We start from the raw sequence: 23435 nt of genomic DNA, 5'->3' as shown, positions 1-23435 counted from the left end.
GGATGCTCATCTGGGCCATTAGATCGGCATGCAGGATGCTTATCTTCGGGGGGGGGGGGGGGGGTCGGTATACAGCACCCTATATTGCCTTTAGGGGGTAACAGGGAGGCGTTGCGCAAAGACACCTGGCGCAAGGACGCCTATTGTACTATGTTATCGCAAGCAGCATCACTCGGACAAAAGGGGGAATTGGAGTACATATTGCCCGGGGGGAAGGGGTGAGCCTGGCCAGCTTACCCCCTGCCCACACGCAACACTAAATCTAGTATAAAGGAAGGGGGAGATCCCAGTACTGACCGGAGTTCAGCCGTGGGATAGAGCGCGCATCGCCCGGCACTTTCTCGGGACTCACGTGTTGGTCTCCTGCCAGGACTGAAAGGGCTCCCCAGTCCATGTGTGAAGGTGGGTGATGATAGCACGTCCGAGTGTAAATAGCTTTGCAACTGCTTATGCTTTCCATTGATTGTTGCGAGTAAATTATCACCGCTTGTGAAGTTGTGATAATATTTCGTAACTTCTTTTATGTTTCCTTGCTTCTTTTATGTATTATTGCTTCTTTTCTATAAATACTCGTACTTTTGCATCTAATACTATTAGCTATAAGATATATATTAATTGATACCCATTGTAGTACGAGTTATTTTGCATTGCCTTGAATATGATAGCTTAGTATTGGTGTTAATGCGAGATTATTTTGTATTACTTATTAAAGTGTTTTTGAGTGAACCTAAGCGTGCCTGTTTGTTCCTTCGAGAGCCCTATATCCCTCTCTCATCCATTTTAAGACACCTTATTATTCCCTAATGGTCGATCATGAGTGGTACCAGTATGTAAGAAACATTACCGGTACTTTGAAGAAGAAATCAAAGAGGTACTGGTACTATGCGCCGCAGCATATACTGGCCCACTTCGAGCACTGCGTATCCCCCTGCCGTGTGCTGGATTCTGTACATCCAGTTAAAGTTTCTCATTCCAGTTCCTCATTCTACTTGCTCCAACTTTATCTGAAGGTCTGGTCATGTGACTTGAAAAATGACAGTACTAATATGTTATCCTTTTAACAAGAAGGCTTTTTAATGACCCATCTGTTTTTAATAGCTGTCATCTTTCCATTTTTACTCTGTTTATAGTATGATGGTTTACATTTTAGCTTACAGGATAATCTTTTCTCCACTGCAATCTGAACCACTGTCTTGTGACATTATTTCATTATGCACATGAGTAATAAACATGTACTGTTTGAAATCAAGTCTTTATTTGGAATCGCACCAGACAGACTTGCAGAGTAACAATAGTGTATCGCATGGAAGTGCTGAGACAGACAAGGGGATTAAAACATGCCTTTCCTGTACTTGTGAAGCAGCTCTGACACGTCTTCTTTACACACCTTGATCCAGCCGTCCTCCTGCATGTGATACACTGCATGGACAGACAAACACATCCATACATTTGGCTGAAGTCACTGTGGGTCATGTGACAAGGCCGACGATTTACAAATCTGACACATGCTTCTGCATTTTCACAGCATGCTTAGCTCAGTTAGCACAGGGCCATAAAATTAGAATGATTTTTTATACATATATTATTACTGCAAGTACATATTCAGTGGTGTTTAATTAATCATGCTAGATGTTGAAATTGGAATATAAATATGAACTATATTATTTATTATATTACATATTATATGATATTAATATCTCTGCCCAGGTTCCATGTGTGTGGAGTTTGCATGTTCTCCCCAGGTCATTGTGGGGTTTCCTCTGGATACTCCAGTTTCCTCCCACAGTCTAAAAACATGATGAGGCTAATTGGAGTTATCAAATAGCCCATGGTTGTGCGTGTGTGTGAGTCCTGCCATGGGTTGGTGCCCCATCCTGGGTTGTTCCCTGCCTTGCACCCATAGCGTTCAGTATAGGCTCTGGACCTCCCATGACCCTGAACACAACAAGTGGTTACAGAAAATGGATAGATGGATGGATGGATGGATGATGTTCTACGTTGTTTGTGAATGTATGTACCAACAGATGTACTTGTACCTGCCCAAATAAAGTAAATTCTGAACTAGTACTGTCTAGCAGAGATCTCCAGTTTACTGGAACGTTAACACTCCGATTGGCTCAAGATTGGTTACGACAGCGAAAAAAAGGAATAGATGTTAGGTGAGTTCACTCACGATTGACCACTCCTCCAGAGTAGGAATCCCTGTGCGTAGCATGAGCGATTCCGCGGCGGCCCAACTCATATGCCTCCTCCACGGTCAGGTCTTCCCTGTAGCCACTGTCCACCACCCCATAAGCGTAACTGTTCCCGCTGCCCGTGGAGAACATGCGGCCAGACATCCGGGTGCCGTCGTCATCGACGTAGTACAAGCCAGGACCCTGCAGACATGCACTGAGACTGTGACTATGGGCTCCTGTGAAAGATCACTAGTGAGTTTATGATATAATGCAGTAGATTCAAAGGGTGTGACAGGAGTACCTTCTTGTCCCAGCCGCAGATCATGCTGCCCACGGAAAGGCCCATGCCCTTGTACGCACACATCATGTTGGACAGCAGCTTGGAGGCAGCAGAGACTGAGATCCGCTCTTTGTTCCGCAGCTTGTAAAGTCTAAGAAGCAAAGTGACACGAATGGTCACTGTTAATGACAATGGAGTACAAAAGCAGGACATCAGATTGATATGACAGAGAGTATAGGCAGGGGTAGACATAACTGGTACGAAAGTACGCATTCACCTTTAAAAGCCATACGTGCGGCAATCAATTGTTGTAACGGCGCAAATGCGTACTTATTTTATGTGCATTTGTGCTGATATGACAAGAAATTACCGTGCATTGTAACCTTTAGGCCCTATACCGCAAATGAATTACGAATTAGCATATAATGGTTATAATACTAGATAATTTCTTGTCATATCATAAGAACATAAGAAATTTACAAACGAGAGGAGGCCATTCGGCCCATCAAGCTCATTTGGGGAGAACTTAACTAATAGCTCAGAGTTGTTAAAATCTTATCTAGCTCTGATTTAAAGGAACCCAGGGTTTTAGCTTCTGCTACACTAGCAGGAAGACTATTCCATACTCTAACTACACGCTGTGTAAAGAAGTGCTTCCTTAAATTTGTTTTAAAATGTTCTCTCACTAATTTCCACTTATGGCCACGAGTTCTAGTATTTAAACTAATATTGAAACAGCCATTTGGCTGAACAGCATCCAGACCTGTTAGAATCTTATATACCTGGATCATGTCTCCCCTTAGTCTCCTTTGCTCAAGGCTAAACAGATTCAGCTCAGCTAACCTCTCCTCATAAGACATTCCTCTAAGACCAGGAATCATTCTCGTAGCCCTACGTTGCACCTTTTCTAAGGCAGCAATGTCCTTCTTAAGGTATGGCAAATACACATAAAATAAGTACGTATTTGCGCTGTTACATTAATTGATTGCTGCATGTATCGCTTTTAAAGGTGAATACGTACTTGCGTACCAGTTATGTCAACCTCTGATTTAAGAACCACAGATAGCGACAAGTAGAAAAACACAAACACTGAAAAGCAGAGAAATGGATACAGGTACTCAGACATATACAGTGGAAAAAGTGATATGGTTTCACAGATCCAGTTACACAGATCCAGTTATACAGAGAGACTCGCTCAGACCTGCACTCTTTGGCCAGCAGTCTTTCCCAGTATTGGCAGTCAGCAGCACTGCCTGACATGGTGCCCAGCAGGTAAGGGTTGATCTCGATCACCTTGTTGAACTCCTTTGCATCTAGGAACCAGATGACCACATCGTTCAGGGATGAAAATCTGCTTTAGCAGTAGATTAATTGTATTTTTATGCAATATATTCTAATATATTTACATTTAATGAAGGATATGACTAAGTCAAGTCAAGTGGGCTTTATTGTCATGCCATCTATACAGGTAGGCTATACTGTGTGTCATTATAAATAACATTCCCCAGGACCACTGTGTAACATACAAACAGCACCAACAAACAGCAAGTGAGGGTTAAAGAATTTTCTATTATTAAAAAATAGGCAATGTTCTTCAAAACTTGTTTACCAATATAGCTTCCTGCCGAAGCCCTGGAGTCCACGGCAACGATCACGCCATGGCGGAACTTGAAAGCCAGCGTAGTGGTGCCATGATTCATATCAATTGATACCCCACCGTCATCGCTGCACGATTTCAGAAACGCTGAGGGCTACGAAACACAGGCACAACATAGAACTGCTAACTTTGTTCTGCTGGCTAGACTGAGGTTTTCAATTCTAGGCGTCTGCATGCACATGCGCACGCATTTACATGTATGTAATAGTTTTATTACCTTGTAAATAGTCTGTAGGGTGTGCAAACTGCCCCAACGCTTTTGATGTAGCTAAGTTTAGGTTTACAATGAAATAATATACTGTAGATTTCCCGTAAGATTTCTTTCGTGACAGTATGAAAGCGTGAGTGTACGTCACGCCAGATACCTGAGAGTTGGCATTACTGGCAACATAATTAGGCTATATGCAGAATATTTTATTACGAAGTTACAAACAGTTCGAGTCTGTAATTTCGGCTCCATAATAGGCATGATGCCCCAAAGAGACAATATACAGTATATACATTTGAAAAAGTACAACTCATCCAAAGCATAATTATATGTTTATAAATAACCGATATATCAAACATAACATTTTGTGTTTTCTATTATATAGAATATCTCACATCAACTCCTACAGGCACGGAAAATTCTTGAGTTTTGGTCCCGAATGTGAAGTGGCTCGTCCGGTCCACGAGCGGCTTCGGTCCCGTCCCGAAAAACTGTCCACGGATTTCCCACGGAGCTTTAGAAACAATAACGTCAAAGAGTGCCATTATGTTTGACTTGAAGTCAACCACTAATCTGTAACGAGTAATTATATTAAAAAGGTTAAAAATATGACTAGGTTAATTGTACTCTCTAGAGAAGTGATGCGTTTCCTGATGAAACTGAAACAATGTTACATGTTGTGTACGTGTTTACTTTCGATTTTAAAAAATTCGTTAGCTTCCACGTGCCAATTGTAAAACTTCACTTGTGTTTTCTTTATAGTTACACGATATTATAAATAGATATAGTCTTGTCATTAGAGCACGCTTTACCGACTGTAAAAATCAGCATGATGTACGTACATTTAAAATAAAATAAACATTAAACTACCAGTTACCAGGGTCTGCCCAATGGGAGCACTAGATATACTACGCGTCATTTAGTTATAGGAAGACTTCACCGAAGCAGGATTCTCAAATAGTTTTTATATCAAATAACTAAGGGCTGACAATGCAATCTGATTTGTAGCAACAGCTTACATATCTATTCATGATTACAGAATTAGGCTACATTATTGTGATGGTTGTACCTGAAATTTGGGCATTGTTCCTGGAGCAATTAAGGTTAAGGCTCTTATTCAAGGGACAGATATTGAAATCACTCTAACAGCAAAGGTATTTGAGCCATAGACCTTCCAGTCAGAGCATCCTGGGTCATACAGCCACACACCTCATTGGTATACATCATATATCTCATATATATGCCTGGAGCAATATATTTATAGTCAAATTTATTTTCTTGAGTGTCACAGTGGGCATGACATGGTGCAGGCAGGAAAAGAAGGTGATGATCCACTGGTAGTTCACAAGACAAAGGGATTTATTAGGGAACTGAACACTGGGGAAGACACAAATTAAAGGACCACAAGGGGTCAAAAGCAAACTGGGAAAACAAGACCTAACTACAAGAAACTGTAGGACAACACAAATGGGGAAACAGAATACCAAAGACAGTAACTGACCATACACATTCTAACACAATGACCAACTGGGGAAATCAACCAAGGCAAGAACTTAAATACACAAACCAGACTGAGCTAACGAGGACACAGGAGTGAAGTATTAACTTTATTAACCAATCAAAACAGAAAACAATACAAGCAAGGAGTGAAACTAATACGCAGGGAAAACTCACAGAATTAGGAAGGTTAAACTAGAAAACACTAATCAAACACTGGAAAAACAAGACCGATACAAAATACAAGTACAAAAAAAACAAATCCTAACACAGGGAGGGTGGCCCATGGATGGGAGTACTGACAGAAAATACTAGGAAATTCAAAACCCAAAGTTCCAAACAAAATCCAGAACACACAAGACTGGGATGGGCTAGCTTCAAACTCACAACCCCCAGGTTTGCAGAGTGAGTCACACATCTATCCACTACACTGTGCAGCAGTCTACATATTAGGGAAGACTAGGAAGTAAGACAGAGAGGGGGAAAGGCGGAATGGCCAGCAATGCCTGCTGGCCAAATTGAGAAGGGTCACAGAGGGTGGGGTTGGAAACTACAGACCCTGACACTTGAGTTGTTCATAAATGTTTTACCTTGCCGGAAACCTGACCAGGATAAGCATTGGTAGACTAATAAATGATAGTTTTGATTTTGAATATGCATAACATGTTAAAATGGAATGTAACTTAACAAAGCACAGTACCACAATATTATCACAAGTATTACATTTTTATAACAGATGTTTTCTTTCACCAAAACAAATGCACCTCTGCCAATTCTTGCTCAAGAGCCCTACAATAACATCAGTCTGCTGACCCCAGGATTCAAAGCAGTGATTTTCAGAGTATAAGCATAGCGTTGTAACCCGCTGACCTACACACTACCAGGGGCAGCTAACGATATCCTGCCTAGTAGACTATTCTAATATTGTCAGGTCAGCAACTATCATTCAAAGAAGATTGCAAGAAAATACACTCACCTAAAGGATTATTAGGAACACCATACTAATACGGTGTTTGACCCCCTTTCGCCTTCAGAACTGCCTTAATTCTACGTGGCATTGATTCAACAAGGTGCTGAAAGCATTCTTTAGAAATGTTGGCCCATATTGATAGGATAGCATCTTGCAGTTGATGGAGATTTGTGGGATGCACATCCAGGGCACGAAGCTCCCGTTCCACCACATCCCAAAGATGCTCTATTGGGTTGAGATCTGGTGACTGTGGGGGCCATTTTAGTATAGTGAACTCATTGTCATGTTCAAGAAACCAATTTGAAATGATTCGAGCTTTGTGACATGGTGCATTATCCTGCTGGAAGTAGTCATCAGAGGATGGGTACATGGTGGTCATAAAGGGATGGACATGGTCAGAAACAATGCTCAGGTAGGCCGTGGCATTTAAACGATACCCAATTGGCACTAAGGGGCCTAAAGTGTGCCAAGAAAACATCCCCCACACCATTACACCACCACCACCAGCCTGCACAGTGGTAACAAGGCATGATGGATCCATGTTCTCATTCTGTTTACGCCAAATTCTGACTCTACCATTTGAATGTCTCAACAGAAATCGAGACTCATCAGACCAGGCAACATTTTTCCAGTCTTCAACTGTCCAATTTTGGTGAGCTCGTGCAAATTGTAGCCTGTTTTTCCTATTTGTAGTAGAGATGAGTGCTTGGGGTCTTCTGCTGTTGTAGCCCATCCGCCTCAAGGTTGTGCGTGTTCTGGTTTCACAAATGCTTTGCTGCATACCTCGGTTGTAACGAGTGGTTATTTCAGTCAAAGTTTCTCTTCTATCAGCTTGAATCAGTCGGCCCATTCTCCTCTGACCTCTAGCATCAACAAGGCATTTTCGCCCACAGGACTGCCGCATACTGGATGTTTTTCCCTTTGCACACCATTCTTTGTAAACCCTAGAAATGGTTGTGCGTGAAAATCCCAGTAACTGAGCAGATTGTGAAATACTCAGATCGGCCTGTCTGGCACCAACAACCATGCCACGCTCAAAATTGCTTAAATCACCTTTCTTTCCCATTCTGACATTCAGTTTGGAGTTCAGGAGATTGTCTTGACCAGGACCACACCCCTAAATGCATTGAAGCAACTGCCATGTGATTGGTTGATTAGATAATTGCATTAATGAGAAATTGGACAGGTGTTCCTAATAATCCTTTAGGTGAGTGTATATTGTACAATGAAATATGTATAAAACATAAGATATTGCTGGAAAGAAACTCACACCTATTTTTTAATACTCAAAGTTATGTTCAATGCTATAATAACAATGGTCCTTGTGTGTACTTAGGCACAGTATTTATGGCCTTCATTAGGAAGCCCAGCTCTGCCACAGCACTGACCCTGGGCCCACTGGAGGCAGTTGCAGAGAAGAGGTCAAATTGGGCAATATTACAAACAATGTTGCCCATCCATTGCAGGGGGCTCTAACCTGAGGCACATTTAGCTACTAGCTCATTGCACCATGGTTTGCTAAAAAAAAAAATTCTATTAGGAATCAATCCTGCCTGCTGCCGTCAGGCACCACAGTGCCTCCTCCTGAAGTGCCCCCCCCTCGCCCACCCCAGCCACAGCACGTCAGGAAGCAATCCAGCGCATTCTGTTTTGATTACACATCATTTATTATGCTCATATTTAATATTTATTTAAAGTATCTCAATATTCTGTTTTTCAGGAAATTTTACTTGTGTATTGTGTACTTTTCTATCTGTTTGTACTGCATTTCCCTTGCATTTACCTTGTTTGCAGTCTGAGGTCTGTCACCTGCGTGAAGTTGGCCCCCCATATGTTTCAGATTTCAACCAAACTGGTCTCAATCGTATGTGCCGCGTTTGTGCTGGATTGTGCCGTTAAAATTTTTGTTTGTGCTGTTTTAGTTTCTGAGATATAAATGTGTGTTTACATGGTGACGTCATCAGCGTGAAGTTGGCCCCCCATTTGCGTCAGATTTCCACCAAACCGATCGCAATCGTATGTACTGCGTTTGTGCTGGTTTGTGCCGTTAAAACTGTCCTTTGTGCTGCTTTAGTTTCTGAGATATTAATGTTTGTAATGTTGTCCCCCCTCCCATTTTCGTCTGATTTCGACCAAACCGATCGCAATAGTTTGTGCCGTTTAAAAGTTGTCTGTATTGTCATTTTTCTGAGTTATACCTCTTAGTTTATGCCTTTACGTGATCGCCGTATAGTGCTCAGGCTTGTGTTTCTCATGTTAACGGAAAGTGGAGCGTTTGATGACTCCGCGACAAAGCTGCACGTAGACTTAGTCAGCCCCGCCAGCCAGATACCGCATTTTAGGATCATGCTAGATATTTTCACAAATGACTGACAGTTACATACTGCCTCGTTACGTGCAGGCTTGACCCAGGTTATCATCTGTTCTACCAACTCATCACAACACAGTACGATTCCTTGAGATGTAAAGATTCTTGGGAATGTGTAATTTGGGAGTGAAAAAGCAAAACAACAGTATGGAAAGTGGCTCTTGCGGTGTCAAAAGTGATTGTGTGCCATTTACAGTGGTAAAGCACATCACGGAACCCTAAATTATATGCAGACGTACATAGCGTTTTGCTACAAGGTAGTGAACGCCCCAGCACCAAACACGACCAGTTAATGCTTAATACTGTACAACAATGTATAATAAACTCTTGTCATTTTGCCTGCACTGTGTATTGTGATGTCTTTACCTTCCCATGGACCCTCTTACTTCTTGCACATGGCGGTTAAATAAAAATGTCCAATAATGAAGTTTTACTGTCTTTGTAAATATATAGCGAAAATATGTATGTCTATGTATGCATGAATACGTATGTATGTATGTGTGTGTATAGTTAATGAACAGGTACAGTATAGACCTCAAAAATATTAACGCCCCCGCCCCCCAATTTCTAAAATGGCATTGCTCACGTGAAAATACAGCGCCCACTTATTAAATAGCAGAATAAAATTAATACAAAGTGCTACATATGAAACGCATATGGGTGTTAGCCGCTGAGAACCTGAATTTATTCAGCACGATCTTGAAATGCGTTATCTGGCTGGCGGGGCTGACTAAGTACGTGCAGTTTTGTCGCGGAGTCATCAAACGCTCCACCTTCTGTTAACATGAGAAACATGAGCTTGAGCACTATACGGTGATCACGTAAAGGCATAAACTAAGAGGTATAACTCAGAAAAATAACAGTACAGACAACTTTTAAACGCACCAACTATTGAGACCGATTCGGAGGCAAATGGGGGGCTAACTTAACGGCGGAGTCACGTGACCAAGTAAATAAGCAATATATCAGCACTGAAGCAACACAAAGGACAGTTTTAATGGCACAAATGATAGCGATCGGTTTGGTCGAAATCAGACGGAAATGGGAGGGGGGACAACCTTACAAACATTAATATCTCGGAAACTAAAGCAGCACAAAGGACAGTTTTAACGGCACAAACCAGCACAAACGCAGTACATACGATTGCGATCGGTCTGGTGGAAATCAGACACAAATGGGGGGCTAACTTCACGCTGGTGTCACGTGACCATGTAAACAACATTAATATCTCGGAAACGAAAGCAGCACAAAGGACAGTTTTAACGGCACAAACGCAGTACATACGATTGCGATCGGTTTGGTGGAAATCAGACACAAATGGGGGGTTAACTTCACGCTGGTGTCACGTGACCATGTAAACAAACATTAATATCTCGGAAACTAAAGCAGCACAAATGATAGTTTTAACGGCACAAACCAGCACAAACGCAGCACACACGATTGCGATCGGTCTGGTGGAAATCTGACGCAAATGGGGGGCCAACTTCACGCTGATGACGTCACCATGTAAACACACATTTATATCTCAGAAACTAAAACAGCACAAACAAAAATTTTAACGGCACAATCCGGCACAAACGATTGAGACCAGTTTGGATGAAATCTGAAACATATGGGGGGCCAACTTCACGCAGGTTGTGCACCCCTTGTACTTTTTCTGTTTAGCACTATATGAATGCATGTCTGTGCACTGTTTTGTTGCTACACACACCTGAATTTCCCACTGGGGACAATAAAGTCGATCTTAATTTGAATCTTATGAATTGTTTAATAAACATGGTCTTTGAAGACTCATGCAAGCCCTGTGGTTCTTTACATCATGATTACAAAACAGGCAGAAAAACACAATAATGAAATTCAGCTCAAGCGATGTCCATTTTCTGCACCATCTCATGGACCAGCTCCAGTGGGACCACCCTCTCCCCCAGCACTGCAGTGGTCCCTGCCTTGTATTTATATCTCCTCTGCCTGGGGGAGAAAAGACATCATTGCCGTATAATACCCTAAAAAAACAATTAAAATAAATGTACTGCATAAATGTACAGTGGACACTATATCAGCTAATTTACTATTTACTAATTTAAAATAAAAATAACACCTTTTGTCTTTGTAGGCAGACTCTTCATAGGGCCTGATGTAATCCACTCCTTGTCTGGTTATGACACATATGTCTATGTTGTTGCCTGAGCCCAGGTCGCTCATGATTCCTGCATGGATGGCGTCACAGACCAGTGTCTTTGCTGCTTCCAGCTGAAGGGCAGAGGAGAAAGTGTATACACACACACGTTAATTTACATATATTCTAATGTTAAATTGTGTTTTTTTTCCAGAGCAAAAATACACTTACTATGCAGATAAACAGCTTTAAACATTTTCTTAGACGGCCTAAGACTGTTGTTTTGCACAGTATAAGTACATTAGCACTGTTGCCTCCCACCTCTGGGGCTGGGGTTTTGAATCCCACCTCTGCTTTGTCTATGTGGAGTTCATATTCCTCCCATGTCACAGGGGTTTCCTCCCGCAGTCCTAAGATGTGCAGTTAGGCTAACTGGCAATAACCCCTATTCTGTGTGTGTATACACTGCAATGGGCTGGCATCTCATCCAGGATGTACCCCATCCTTGTTCCTTGTGCTGCCTGAGATAGGATCCAGTTCCCTCCTGTGACCAGCATAAACAGTTGGAAAATGGACAGATAAGTGTGAATGTGATCATACCTCCATATTAGCTCTGAAACCGTCCTCCAGTATCCCCATTGCAGGAAGGTCACCAGACCCTACAACCAGACAATAAGATGTAAAAAGTCTCCTCAAAAGACTTTCCATTCATTTGATATACCTACTTACTCCTATGCAGGGTAGTGGGGGTCCAGAGCCTGTCATGGAAGCAAGGCACCCCCCCAAATAGGGAAATCTCCCAAGTGGCACCCCCTTCCCTCCTGAAATTTATTTCTAGATTCAAACTTCCCTCAAGCTTCTGGAAAGGTAGAGCCAGTCCTGACAGTAGATACAAATTTACTGACTTCATCATTTACCCATTGCCAGATATGGTACTTCGTCCATGTCTCCATAGGGCCCAACAGTATAGAGATGGCTGCCTGTACAGTCGACTCCTCCAAGGATCAGATGTGCTCCGATCTGGCCCCGGTACCTGAGAACCCAGTACACACACAGGGTAAGACAAACAATAAAACTACTAGAAAATGAAGACATAAAAGATGCTCGAAGTGACCAACAACGTAAACCACTGTCAGATGCATGCACACACCTAAAGAGCAGGTCCTGGAGAATCTGCATGGCCATCACAACCCGCGGGTTTCTGCCACTGTTCAGGGAGAAGATGGCGAGGTTGGAGGAGAGGAGATCTGTCGTCTTCTCCGTGTCTGCAGCCGTGCCAGCGCCACAGCAACTGAGGAGGATCGAGGATGTGGATGGGTTTGGGATTGAGGGTAGTATGAACCACATGGTACACTCACAAATGGTCACATGCTACACTCATACAGGGTTCATGCACACATGGTACGCTCACACATGGTATACTCCCCTAACCACACTAGTGCATTACCTTCACTAACTGAAACCAGTGAGACTGAGTGTCAAAATAGCAGCTCCTACAGATGCAGACAGATTATGGGACATAAGCACTCACTAGATGTTAGGGGCAATGTAGTGGATCTTGGCACACATCTTGTCAGCCACAACTTCACTGGAGGTCGCACGAGTGTCTGCGCCCAACACCACACCATCCTGTCAATAAAAAAGAAAGGTGAAAAATTCACTTTTTGTCATTTTAATGGTTCAGATAGTGACTTATCTTTTTGAAATAATGAAACAGCAAAATGATTGAGCTTCCATCCATCCATCCATTTTCTCCCGCTTATCCGAGGTCGGGTCGCGGGGGCAGCAGTCTCAGCAGGGAAACCCAGACTTCCCTCTCCTCGGCCACTTCATCCAGCTCCTCTGGGGGAATCCTGAGGCGTTCCCAGGCCAGCCGAGAGACATAGTCCCTCCAGCGTGTCCTGGGCCTTCCCCGGGGCCTCTTCCCAGTGGGACATGCCCGGAACACCTCACCAGGGAGGCGCCCAGGAGGCATCCTAATCAGATGCCCGAGCCACCTCATCTGACTCCTCTCAATGCGGAGGAGCAGCGGCTCTACTCTGAGTCCCTCCCGAATGACCGAGCTCCTCACCCTATCTCTAAGGGAGAGCCCAGCCACCCTGCGGAGGAAACTCATTTCGGCCGCTTGCACTCGCGATCTCGTTCTTTCGGTCACTACCCACAGCTCGTGACCATAGGTGAGGGTAGGAACGTAGATCGACTGGTAAATCGAGAGCTTCGCCTTTTGGCTCAGCTCCTTCTTCACCATGACAGACCGATGCAGCGCCCGCATCACTGCGGACGCCGCACCGATCCGCCTGTCGACCTCCCGCTCCATCGTCCCCCCACTCGTGAACAAGACCCCGAGATACTTAAACTCCTCCACTTGGGGAAGGATCCCATCCCCGACCCGGAGAGAGCATTCTACCCTTTTCCGGCTGAGGACCATGGTCTCGGATTTGGAGGTGCTGATTCTCATCCCAGCCGCTTCACACTCGGCTGCGAACTGTCCCAGCGAGAGCTGAAGGTCACGGTCTGATGAAGCCAACAGGACCACATCATCTGCAAAAAGCAGAGACCTAATCCTGAGGTCACCAAACCGGACACCCTCAACGCCCAGGCTGCGCCTAGAAATTCTGTCCATAAAAGTTATGAACAGAATCGGTGACAAAGGACAGCCCTGACGGAGTCCAACCCTCACCGGAAACAAGTCCGACTTATTGCCGCTCATGCGGACCAGACTCTGGCACCGGTCATACAGGGACCGAACAGCCCTTAAAAGGAAGCCCGGCACCCCATACTCCCGGAGCACCCCCCACAGGACTGCCCGAGGGACATGGTCGAATGCCTTCTCCAAGTCCACAAAACACATGTAGACTGGTTGGGCAAACTCCCATGAACCCTCCAGAACCCTGCGGAGAGTATAGAGCTGGTCCACTGTTCCACGGCCGGGGCGAAAACCACACTGCTCCTCCTGAATCCGAGGTTCGACAATCCGGCGGACCCTCCTCTCCAGAACCCCCGAATAGACCTTACCAGGGAGGCTGAGGAGTGTGATCCCCCTATAGTTGGAGCACACCCTCTGGTCCCCCTTCTTGAAGAGGGGGACCACCACCCCGGTCTGCCAGTCCAGAGGCACTGCCCCCGATGTCCACGCGATGCTGAAGATGCGTGTCAACCAAGACAGCCCTACAGCATCCAGAGCCTTCAGGAACTCTGGGCGGATCTCATCCACCCCCGGGGCTCGGCCACCGAGGAGCTTTTTAACCACCTCAGCGACCTCCGCCCCCGAGATAGGGGAGTCCACACCCAAGTCCCCATACTCTGCTTCCACATCGGAAGGCGTGTCGGTGGGATCGAGGAGGTCTTCAAAGTATTCCTTCCACCGACCCAAAACGTCCCGGGCTGAGGTCAGCAGCACCCCATCCCCACCATAAACAGTGTTGATGTTGCACCGCTTTCCCACCCGGAGCCGCCGGATGGTGGACCAGAATCGCCTCGAAGCCGTCCGGAAGTCGTTTTCCATGGCCTCACCAAACTCCTCCCAAACCCGAGTTTTTGCCTCAGCGACCGCCGAAGCCGCATCCCGCTTGGCCTGCCGGTACCCGTCAGCTGCCTCTGGAGTCCCACAGGCTAAATAGGCCCGATAGGACTCCTTCTTCAGCTTGACGGCATCCCTCACCACTGGTGTCCACCAGCGGGTTCGCGGATTGCCGCCGCGACAGGCACCGACTACCTTACGGCCACAGCTCCGGTCAGCCGCCTCCACAATGGAGGCACGGAACATGGCCCATTCGGACTCAATGTCCCCCGCCTCCCCCGGGACATGGGAAGAGAACAGAAGAGTGTATACCCTCGAGAGCAACATTCCTAAAAATAAAGACAAGCACTATACGAAATAATCGTGCGCATTGTTCATGGAACAGAAATCCACCGGCATTAAAATATAATGTCTATGGTCATTTGCTGCACTAGAGTGGAGATTGAGCTTTATTTTTCATAATACATTGCAGGCACACATCTTAATGACAAGGGAATAAAATGTTTTTTTTTCTTCCATTTTGTCAATTACATAATGGAGATCTACATATGGATACTGGTCATGCAAGCACCAGTTAGTCATTACAGGTTAAGAATAAGTAGGAACATATTATAGAGGAGGGACAGAAGAGTGTTACCTTACAGACGACACCAGCTATGGTGGTCCCTGTCTTTAGAGGTGTTGGGGCCTTTGCATTCCCTTCATTGAATATACCCTCGAGAGCAACATTCCTAAAAATAAAGACAAGCACTATACGAAATAATCGTGCGCATTGTTCATGGAACAGAAATCCACCGGCATTAAAATATAATGTCTATGGTCATTTGCTGCACTAGAGTGGAGATTAGGGGGAACCCTGATTTCACCTGCTCGCAAATACCCATTCTGCCTCTGTAGCGCTTTAAAGCTGGATTTAGAGTAGCCAAACGTACATACCAAGGACCCTAATTGTACGCATTCTTAACGAAGTTATTTTAAATGCATTACAAAATACACTTTCGTTTTTGTACGATATAGCAATACCCCAGTTACAATCATAACACAGCTATGCTACTCGGTTAAGATACACTTACCTTCCCGAATTTTCGAAATTAAAACCTGGTAAAGAAGGTTCTATGACATAAGTTAGCGCCATGTCTAGGATAAATGATAATTTCCTGGTTTAATTTCAGTATAGTTTCGAATTCGGTACTTCAGCTCCTGTAACGTGCTTCACGCCGCATGATGTCACTATTTTCACCGTAACTTCCGTCCATTTGCGCTGTGCGTCTAAACTGTTAAAATATTGCTTACAGCTTCCATGTGAAAATTCCAGAAATGGAGAAATGCAATATGGACACAAGAATCAAAGGCGTTAGTACAGGCGTGAGTATTAATTCCTTAAGTATTCTGTGACGGATGAAAGACGATCAAGAAAGAACTAGATGGCTATCTACAGTTTGGAAGTTCTGACGTGCTGTTATTAGGCTGTTATTATAATTATTATTTAACATTTTTATGTTAGGTGCTTTATTTAGTTAAGTTTCGAATAATGAATTCTCATAATCAGGAGGTATTTAATTATGAATGTACAACGCATTTATACATGAAGGAGTGTTGCTACAATTTACTTTCACTTTCAACTTTTATATTCAAGTTTTTCTTTTTTACATTAAACCCTTTAAATACATTTAAATATTTAAATGTTGCTTGATTTACACTAACGTCAGAGGAAAGTGACTGAAGAGCCAATTAAGTGATAAATATTTTAAATTAATTAAATTTAGAAATAAAATTCGTGTTTCAGTTCTCCAATGACCAACTGACAATGTTATTCATCAAAGTTTACTAACTGTTTTTCTCTATTGTCATGCTGGTTTTGTTTATTAATGTAATTAATGCAATTTTATTTTATTTAATTTACAGACAACTATACTGGCAGCTAAGTTCAATGGGGGAGTTCTTATTGGATCTGATTCCAGGGCCTCTATAGGGTGAGTATTCCCTGCTTCTGTGAAAAGTACTATTTCCACATAGTGCAATTATAGTGTGCAATTTTATGTAACCTTCCGTGTCAGTCAGTTTACACAGAGAGGTCTCTGGTTGTGCTGCAGGTACTATGTAGCCTCCAAGGCCATCAACAAGCTGATCCAGGTCCATGACAAGATATTCTGCTGCATCGCTGGTTCCCTGGCCGACGCGCAGGCAGCTACACGGGCAGCTAAATTCCAGCTGTCATTCCACAGGTATGTTACTCTCGGGTTACATTGTTTCTGACTGCAATGCTAAGAAAAAAAAGATTGGCAACATAGTAAAGTTGTAATGGTATAATAGCATGAACATCTTATTAGCAAGAATACAGCACTCTGTAGTGAAATATTAACTGCATACAAAGCTGGTAAAAATGTGAAATGCAATCTTCATGTGGTCTTTGACAGGACAGCGAACTCTTTAATGCATAAACTCATGTTTTCTATTGTGAGCTTTAGACCATTTATGATGTTTTATTTACCTTTAACCTGGGCTAATCTGCCAGGAGGGTTAATAAGCAGAGGCAGATATTTCAGGTCCAGAAAGTAAAAATCTAGACCAGGATTTTGTTTCAACCAACCAGTTGAGTACTCTGTGACTGTGACTCTTTATGCCCAACTGGTCAGTTGAAACAAAATCCTGTTTTGGATTTTTACTTTCTGGACCTGAAATGTTCACCTCTGTTAATAAGTATGTGTGTCCTCCACTGGAAGCATCCAGATGGACTCCCCTCCTCTAGTCAAGGCCGCAGCCTCTGTGATGCAAGATCTTTGCTACAGTAAGAGGGAGGATCTGCAGGCTGGCTTCATCACCGCAGGCTGGGACCGGAAGAAAGGCCCACAGGTGATCCCGCATCATGGACCATGGGCGTCTCATTCTGAGGAACAAAAATGGGCATCTTTTCTTTACATAAACAAAAAGCAGAATCTGTAAAAAAAAAAAATCAATATAACAATGTGGTTATATGCTGTGCTTATTACCTTTATGGAAGTATGACCTGTCACACTGTCCTTTATCCACACAGGTGTACACAGTGTCTCTTGGTGGGATGTTAGTCAGTCAGCCGTTCACCATCGCAGGGTCAGGCAGCACCTACATCTATGGTTATGTGGATGCGAAGTACAGGCCTGACATGAGCCGTGAGGAGTGTCTACAGTTTGCCACTAATGGTATGGTGCTGTTTTAGGGATTTGGACAATTTCCTGTTAGAGCCCAGCAGTGGAGAATTATGTGGGCTGTAGAAGTAGCTTTATTTTTACATCACACAGCCAAAGCAGAGCTAGTGTAACGTTACATTTTATGCTGACGGAGGGAACCTAAGGTAATACTAGCAGGGTAATGTGAAAGTGCACATCACAAGGACATTTATCTTCTTCAGTGTTTTTCAGTTTTTAATTACTGAATAAACTGAACACCCTTGTTCTCTTATATCAGCTTACCTAAAGTATATTACTTGTGAAAATCTTTTGCATTTTTATAACCTGTGTCACATTATTCTGGATTTCCCCCTTCAGCTCTCACTTTAGCAATCGGCAGGGACAATGTGAGTGGCGGCGTTGTCCACATGGTGGTCATCACAGAAGATGGTGCAGAGCATGTCGTTATCCCTGGAGACAAGTTACCTAAATTCCATGACCAGTAAAAAGACCAGTGGATACCCTGCAGCCAGTTCAGAAGGAGCACACCTCAACTACAAACACAATAATAATAATAAACAATGTTTGATAAAACCATAGAAACCTGGTTTTATTAAATAATCATTTTACAAAAATATTTTGCCAGTAGGTGCTTTTAAAGTTTAAAAACCATTAACACATCTATAGACAGTAATTTTGCCCCTCAGCATTTACTGTGTAACACATATAGTTCTCTCTGTATCATCTTAGGGTCATATTTAATAAACTGCCAAAGTACATTGAGTAAATTATTGCTCTTTTCTTATATTGGAAACTGCAATACACCAACAATATTCACATTTATAGTGAATGTAATAATTATACAGGGTACAGCAGTCTGTCTATACTCTATACTGTGAAATTACTACCCAAATGACCATTCTGGTTGTCAGCAAGGCTAGATACATTATGATTGCTTAATTAATATTGTATCATCGATGGTGCACATTTCAAAGCACTATGATTTTTTATACGTTTACTTGCATGTTTGCAAAGGTGTTACCAAAATATTCTAACACAATTAATGTTAAACAAGATTTCTCTCTTCACGTTCATTAACACAAAACATTTATTTCTGAAAAAAAAAATCCATGGGAAACATCAAGATGTAGTTTGTTTAATCACCAAATCAAGTAAATCAGCTATTAAATAACTACTATATAATGAGATACAAAAATGTATTTCAAACCAAAATTCTATTATATTAATACAATAACAATTTTAACGGTAGTGTCACTGATGTTCATGTCTTCATGGTAAACATATGAACAACAATACAGCATAATGACAAAATGGGTAGCCTCCTCGGCGCACACATTTGGGGCTGGGATTCTTATCTCTGTGTGTGGAGTTTGCATGTTCACCCTGAACTCCACGAGATCCTCTCGGTACTCCGGGCTCCTCTTGCAGTCCAACGACATATTGTTGGGGGTGGGGGGCGTATCCATGTGCAGGTAACTTTTGAGGCATCATTAGGAGGTGATGTTCAATCATACATCATCATACATCATTTAATGCAAACCGATCAAACTTTATTAATAAAACCCTGAAATATATACGTATTAAACAAAGCGAACAAGCGATATTAATTACTCTACCATGCTTTTTAAAATTCAAAGGTATTGTCACAGAATATACCTAAATTTGTAATTGTGCTTCCAACAGAACATGCTAAATAAGAATAATTTTCACCAACAGATTTATCACGGTTTTCGAAAAGCTCCTCCTCCCGTAAATGACCAAATTAGGTTTCATTTTCAATTTCATCTGAAAAAAATGGAAGAACGTGCGTTGAAAATGGTTTAGCTGTAATTAAATATCAGTGATAAAGGTATTTTTGTTTTAAACTGTCCAACATCGGTTTCTTGCACTTTCAATGCTGTAGCGTCTTTCAATAACGAAAGTCTTTTATTATCGAAATAATCGGGCTTCTCCCAGAATCAAACTGCTCGCTGACGGCCGTGTGGAATTAGCCTGCTGCGGATTGGGGATTAAAATACGTACGTGTTATCCTGGAGAGTATAACTAATTATAGTTAATATAGCGATAGTAATTACAAGGATATCGTATTTAAGATCGGCAAAACTAAATAATAGAAAAATATGCTGGAGGAATCACCTGAGCCTTCCTGGCTTTCCGAGGAAGTCAAAACAGGGGTAAGTACAGTAGGCCGACTACATTAGATACAGAGTTTTTAAAGAAATATTAAAATTCTGAATGTCTTTATACCATGACGTCTAGAAAAAAGACGATAATAACGATGGTTCATGCAGTACTTATTTTTAAAGAAAACATTACTTAATGACATTATTTGCATATTTTTAATATGCATGTAACCAGCCTTTGGTTAGCAGCTTTTGAAGTAGGCCTATACTGTGTGAGTAAGTTAGCTTCATCGAGCTAAATATCGCACCAGTCATGTTTCCCACGTTTTTTCCAGACTACTATTATAGCCATCGAGTTTGATGGTGGAGTGGTGCTGGGATCAGATTCCCGCGTTTCTGCCGGGTATGTCTCTCTCTCTCCATCTCTGCTTCTTTTTGTCCATCTCTGTCACTTCAATGGTTCTTGATGCACCATCTGTATTTGCATTAGGGAGTCTGTGGTGAATCGGGTGATGAACAAACTCTCCCCCCTCCATGACAAAATCTACTGCGCTTTGTCTGGTTCTGCTGCCGATGCTCAGACCATTGCAGAGGTCGTCAACTACCAGCTGGATGTGCACAGGTACCTTAGCGTCCATGTTTGTGGTGTGACCTGCTTGTTCAGTAGCCAGGTGCCAATAAGATACTTTCTCGGTGTATTTCAGCATAGAAATAGGGGAGGACCCCCTGGTCCGCTCAGCAGCGACTCTGGTGAAGAACATCTCATACAAGTACAAGGAGGAACTGTCCGCTCATCTCATCGTGGCCGGCTGGGACAGGCGGGCTGGGGGGCAGGTCAGTAAGGGGAAAGATCATTTAGCTGCTATGGTAGTTTGATGAGATTTCATATTAAATAATGTCCTTTATTTGCATAGACATATGTCTCAGACAAAGTCACCTCTGTGTCATTTTGCACATGAACAACAAAATGAAGAAGCAGGTGCTTCTAGTGCAAGAATCACACCTAGTAATAATGATAAAATAGAATAACTAACATAACATTTAAAACAGTGCAACAATTAGTTTCCTAAGGGGCTGCATAGAGTGAAAGTTTCATCCAATAAGATATGAGTAACTTTTTGACAGAAATTCTTGTTAGTTTTTATTGTCACTATAAATTTGCATATCTGCGATGGGTTGGCACCCCAAAATGGGTTGTCCCCTGCCTTGGATTATAGCATTTGGACCCCCCACAACCCTGAATAAGACAAGCAGTTACAGAAAATTGAAGGGTGGATGGATGGGTGGGTGGATTCATTGGCATATATTCTTTTTTTTTTTTTTCTGAGCAAATTTACACTTTATGTCGGGATAATCAACTTTAAGCATTTTCTTTGCCTAAGAGTTTTGCACAGCACTGTGTATACACATCCACATATATTTTTATCCCAGCAGTTTTCGCACTGCAGTACTTTCACTGACCACTGCCATGCAGCCAGTGGAGTACTGACAGTGGAGGCTCCTTCTCCCAGGTGTTCGTGACCCTTAATGGCCTCCTGTGCAGACAGCCCTTCGCAGTGGGCGGCTCCGGCAGCTCCTATGTGTACGGTTTCATCGATGCTGAGTACCGAGCAGGCATGAGCCGCAGGGAGTGCCAGGAATTTGTTGTCAACAGTGAGTAGCTACTATCATCCACTCTTTCCTCTCAGTTCAGTTTTATGCAAGTTTTTGTATTTGTCATACTACATATGTTGTTTACAGCTTAGTGTTTTATTATTTTTTATTAGTGCTTGCATGCTTACTGTACATAAAGTGGCCAGTTCATTATAACAGCGGTGTACAGAAAAGTTTCTATGAACACATAGCTTGTCCAACTGTGAAGCAGTACTGGAGACAAAATTGCATCCTACCTACCAACCTAATAAAGTGGCCACAGAGTGTGTATCAGTATTTCGAGCAGAAAATACGGAGAAAGACTGGCGACCGCGGATAGCTTGTGTAGCGTGGATGGTAACGCAGACGCGGAGTTTACACGAAAAGGTAGGATAACCACGCAATTATTCTAAGAACGCTCTTTAAATAAAGAGTAGAGATTCCCACTGGAATCCGCGTTCTAAACGCACACACAATCAGAGGGAGAGAACCAAAGACTGGAGTACTCACAGTACTGGCGATGGAGGTAGAAAGGGCTTGGGTCATTTCACAATGACTGAGCGGCGGGTCCTCGTGGCGATCGCCTGACCGGTGTGCGTGACAGTGTGTGTGTATCTGTGTGTGGACTAGGTTTATATTACATTGTGGGGAGCAAATGTCTCCCACAATGTAATAAAAACCTGTTATTTTGATGTTATGGGGACCATTTTTCAGGTCTGTGAATGTAAAAGTCTCATTTTGTTTGGTTACTTATGGTTAAGGTTAGGGTTGGGTAGGGGTTAAGGTCGTCATGTTGGGAATACAGTTTTCCCCATAGAAATGAATGGAGAGTCCCCAGAAAGATAAAATTACAAACCTGTGCGTGAGTGTGTGTTTACAGAGTAATAGTAAAAATTGATTCTATGGTTGGCCTGTACATTATCTTGATTTTTTATAACATAATACTGTTATAATGTCCTGTTAGCGTCACAGTACAGTAGTTTTATCCATTTGTCTCCTGTCCCCAGCTCTGTCTTTAGCCATGAGCAGAGACGGCTCCAGTGGAGGTGTGGCCTACATCGTAACTATTGACAAGAAAGGAACAGAGGAGAAGTGCATTCTGGGAAATGAGCTGCCCACTTTTTTTGACAATTGAGGTCAAAAAGATATTGACTTCCCTACAGAGGTTAAGTCTGGCTATTTTGACAAAGTATACAATGATAAAAAATAGACAAACATAGTGGTTAACAGCTTGCATGTGTACATATATGAACCAGCTTTAGAGGACTGCATAGACCAGTGGGCAGTTCTGTTATGTTCCTTGACCTGAAAAACTGATTTTAAACAAATGATCATGTACATCAATATTGTTTTAATTTTTAATTTTAGATTTGTATCAAATTGAAACTGCAATAAACACAATTTGGACATATGAGGCATGGAATGGTAACATGTTTAGGGATTTAACATCTACTTTGACATACCAGGTATATTTTTAGGAGGGATAGAACAAAGTAGAAATCATCCACCCAGCTTCCAACCGCTTATCCAGTACAAGGTGACACTGAACCAGTAGCCTATCCCAGGAAACAAAGGGCATGAGGCAATGGGCACTCTGGGTTGGATGCCAGTCCATCGGAGGGCACACACACACACACTGATACACCCATTCGCATAATTAATTAATAATCAATATTGACATAATTAATAATCAATATTGACAAACTTATCTAAATATATA

The 23435-nt window shown here is 42.7% G+C and overlaps 4 protein-coding genes across 5 annotated transcripts; 2 read left to right on the top strand and 2 right to left on the bottom strand.

Annotated features, from left to right (window-relative positions):
- Positions 1 to 1236: 1236 nt before the first annotated feature.
- Positions 1237 to 5092, bottom strand: psmb8a (proteasome 20S subunit beta 8A). Of its 2 annotated transcripts, none has more exons than XM_072705896.1 (6): positions 4730 to 5092; positions 4067 to 4208; positions 3659 to 3770; positions 2479 to 2608; positions 2174 to 2378; positions 1237 to 1419 (listed from the first exon to the last, which is right to left on the bottom strand). In XM_072705896.1, exons 1-6 carry the CDS (start codon positions 4865 to 4867, stop codon positions 1331 to 1333), a joined length of 816 nt encoding a protein of 271 aa, XP_072561997.1. In that variant the 5' UTR covers positions 4868 to 5092; the 3' UTR covers positions 1237 to 1330. The 2 variants fall into 2 exon arrangements, with proteins under 2 accessions (XP_072561997.1, XP_072561996.1); XM_072705895.1 differs by having other exon boundaries at positions 4718 to 5090.
- Positions 5093 to 10905: 5813 nt separating this feature from the next.
- On the bottom strand, positions 10906 to 16007 carry psmb13a (proteasome 20S subunit beta 13a). Its single transcript, XM_072706000.1, has 8 exons — positions 15867 to 16007; positions 15431 to 15524; positions 12805 to 12902; positions 12424 to 12564; positions 12191 to 12306; positions 11874 to 11932; positions 11256 to 11407; positions 10906 to 11125 (listed from the first exon to the last, which is right to left on the bottom strand). The coding sequence occupies exons 1-8, from the start codon at positions 15926 to 15928 to the stop codon at positions 11020 to 11022; spliced, it is 828 nt and encodes a 275-aa protein (XP_072562101.1). The 5' UTR covers positions 15929 to 16007; the 3' UTR covers positions 10906 to 11019.
- Positions 15983 to 18727, top strand: psmb12 (proteasome 20S subunit beta 12). Its single transcript, XM_023796167.2, has 6 exons — positions 15983 to 16158; positions 16699 to 16766; positions 16887 to 17018; positions 17517 to 17646; positions 17828 to 17972; positions 18318 to 18727. The coding sequence occupies exons 1-6, from the start codon at positions 16111 to 16113 to the stop codon at positions 18443 to 18445; spliced, it is 651 nt and encodes a 216-aa protein (XP_023651935.2). The 5' UTR covers positions 15983 to 16110; the 3' UTR covers positions 18446 to 18727.
- Positions 18728 to 19703: 976 nt separating this feature from the next.
- psmb9a (proteasome 20S subunit beta 9a) lies at positions 19704 to 23126 on the top strand. The gene is made up of 6 exons (XM_072706001.1): positions 19704 to 20134; positions 20419 to 20486; positions 20574 to 20705; positions 20788 to 20917; positions 21595 to 21736; positions 22723 to 23126. The coding sequence occupies exons 1-6, from the start codon at positions 20081 to 20083 to the stop codon at positions 22848 to 22850; spliced, it is 654 nt and encodes a 217-aa protein (XP_072562102.1). The 5' UTR covers positions 19704 to 20080; the 3' UTR covers positions 22851 to 23126.
- The last annotated feature ends 309 nt before the right edge of the window (positions 23127 to 23435 follow it).

Source organism: Paramormyrops kingsleyae, chromosome 23, assembly GCF_048594095.1.
Source record: "Paramormyrops kingsleyae isolate MSU_618 chromosome 23, PKINGS_0.4, whole genome shotgun sequence".
NCBI classification, from domain to species: domain Eukaryota; kingdom Metazoa; phylum Chordata; class Actinopteri; order Osteoglossiformes; family Mormyridae; genus Paramormyrops; species Paramormyrops kingsleyae.
This window is presented reverse-complemented; position numbering and strand designations above follow the sequence as displayed.

What these genes read in the sequence shown, in the direction of transcription:
- psmb8a (XM_072705895.1), bottom strand. Translation starts at nt 4,867, where the DNA reads ATGGCACTCTTTGACGTTATTGTTTCTAAAGCTCCGTGGGAAATCCGT. An exon ending in TTCGGCAGGAAGCTATATTG is followed by an intron (nt 3,771 to 4,066) that starts GTAAACAAGTTT and finishes TCTGGTTCCTAG; the next exon opens with ATGCAAAGGAGTTCAACAAG. An exon ending in TCTGCGGCTGGGACAAGAAG is followed by an intron (nt 2,379 to 2,478) that starts GTACTCCTGTCA and finishes GCATGTCTGCAG; the next exon opens with GGTCCTGGCTTGTACTACGT.
- psmb13a (XM_072706000.1), bottom strand. Translation starts at nt 15,928, where the DNA reads ATGGCGCTAACTTATGTCATAGAACCTTCTTTACCAGGTTTTAATTTC. An exon ending in TAGCTGGTGTCGTCTGTAAG is followed by an intron (nt 12,903 to 15,430) that starts GTAACACTCTTC and finishes TTTTATTGACAG; the next exon opens with GATGGTGTGGTGTTGGGCGC. An exon ending in GTTTCAGAGCTAATATGGAG is followed by an intron (nt 11,408 to 11,873) that starts GTATGATCACAT and finishes TCTGCCCTTCAG; the next exon opens with CTGGAAGCAGCAAAGACACT.
- psmb12 (XM_023796167.2), top strand. Translation starts at nt 16,111, where the DNA reads ATGGAGAAATGCAATATGGACACAAGAATCAAAGGCGTTAGTACAGGC. An exon ending in GATTCCAGGGCCTCTATAGG is followed by an intron (nt 16,767 to 16,886) that starts GTGAGTATTCCC and finishes GTTGTGCTGCAG; the next exon opens with GTACTATGTAGCCTCCAAGG. An exon ending in TCTACAGTTTGCCACTAATG is followed by an intron (nt 17,973 to 18,317) that starts GTATGGTGCTGT and finishes TTCCCCCTTCAG; the next exon opens with CTCTCACTTTAGCAATCGGC.
- psmb9a (XM_072706001.1), top strand. Translation starts at nt 20,081, where the DNA reads ATGCTGGAGGAATCACCTGAGCCTTCCTGGCTTTCCGAGGAAGTCAAA. An exon ending in CCGAGGAAGTCAAAACAGGG is followed by an intron (nt 20,135 to 20,418) that starts GTAAGTACAGTA and finishes CGTTTTTTCCAG; the next exon opens with ACTACTATTATAGCCATCGA. An exon ending in ACAGGCGGGCTGGGGGGCAG is followed by an intron (nt 20,918 to 21,594) that starts GTCAGTAAGGGG and finishes TCCTTCTCCCAG; the next exon opens with GTGTTCGTGACCCTTAATGG.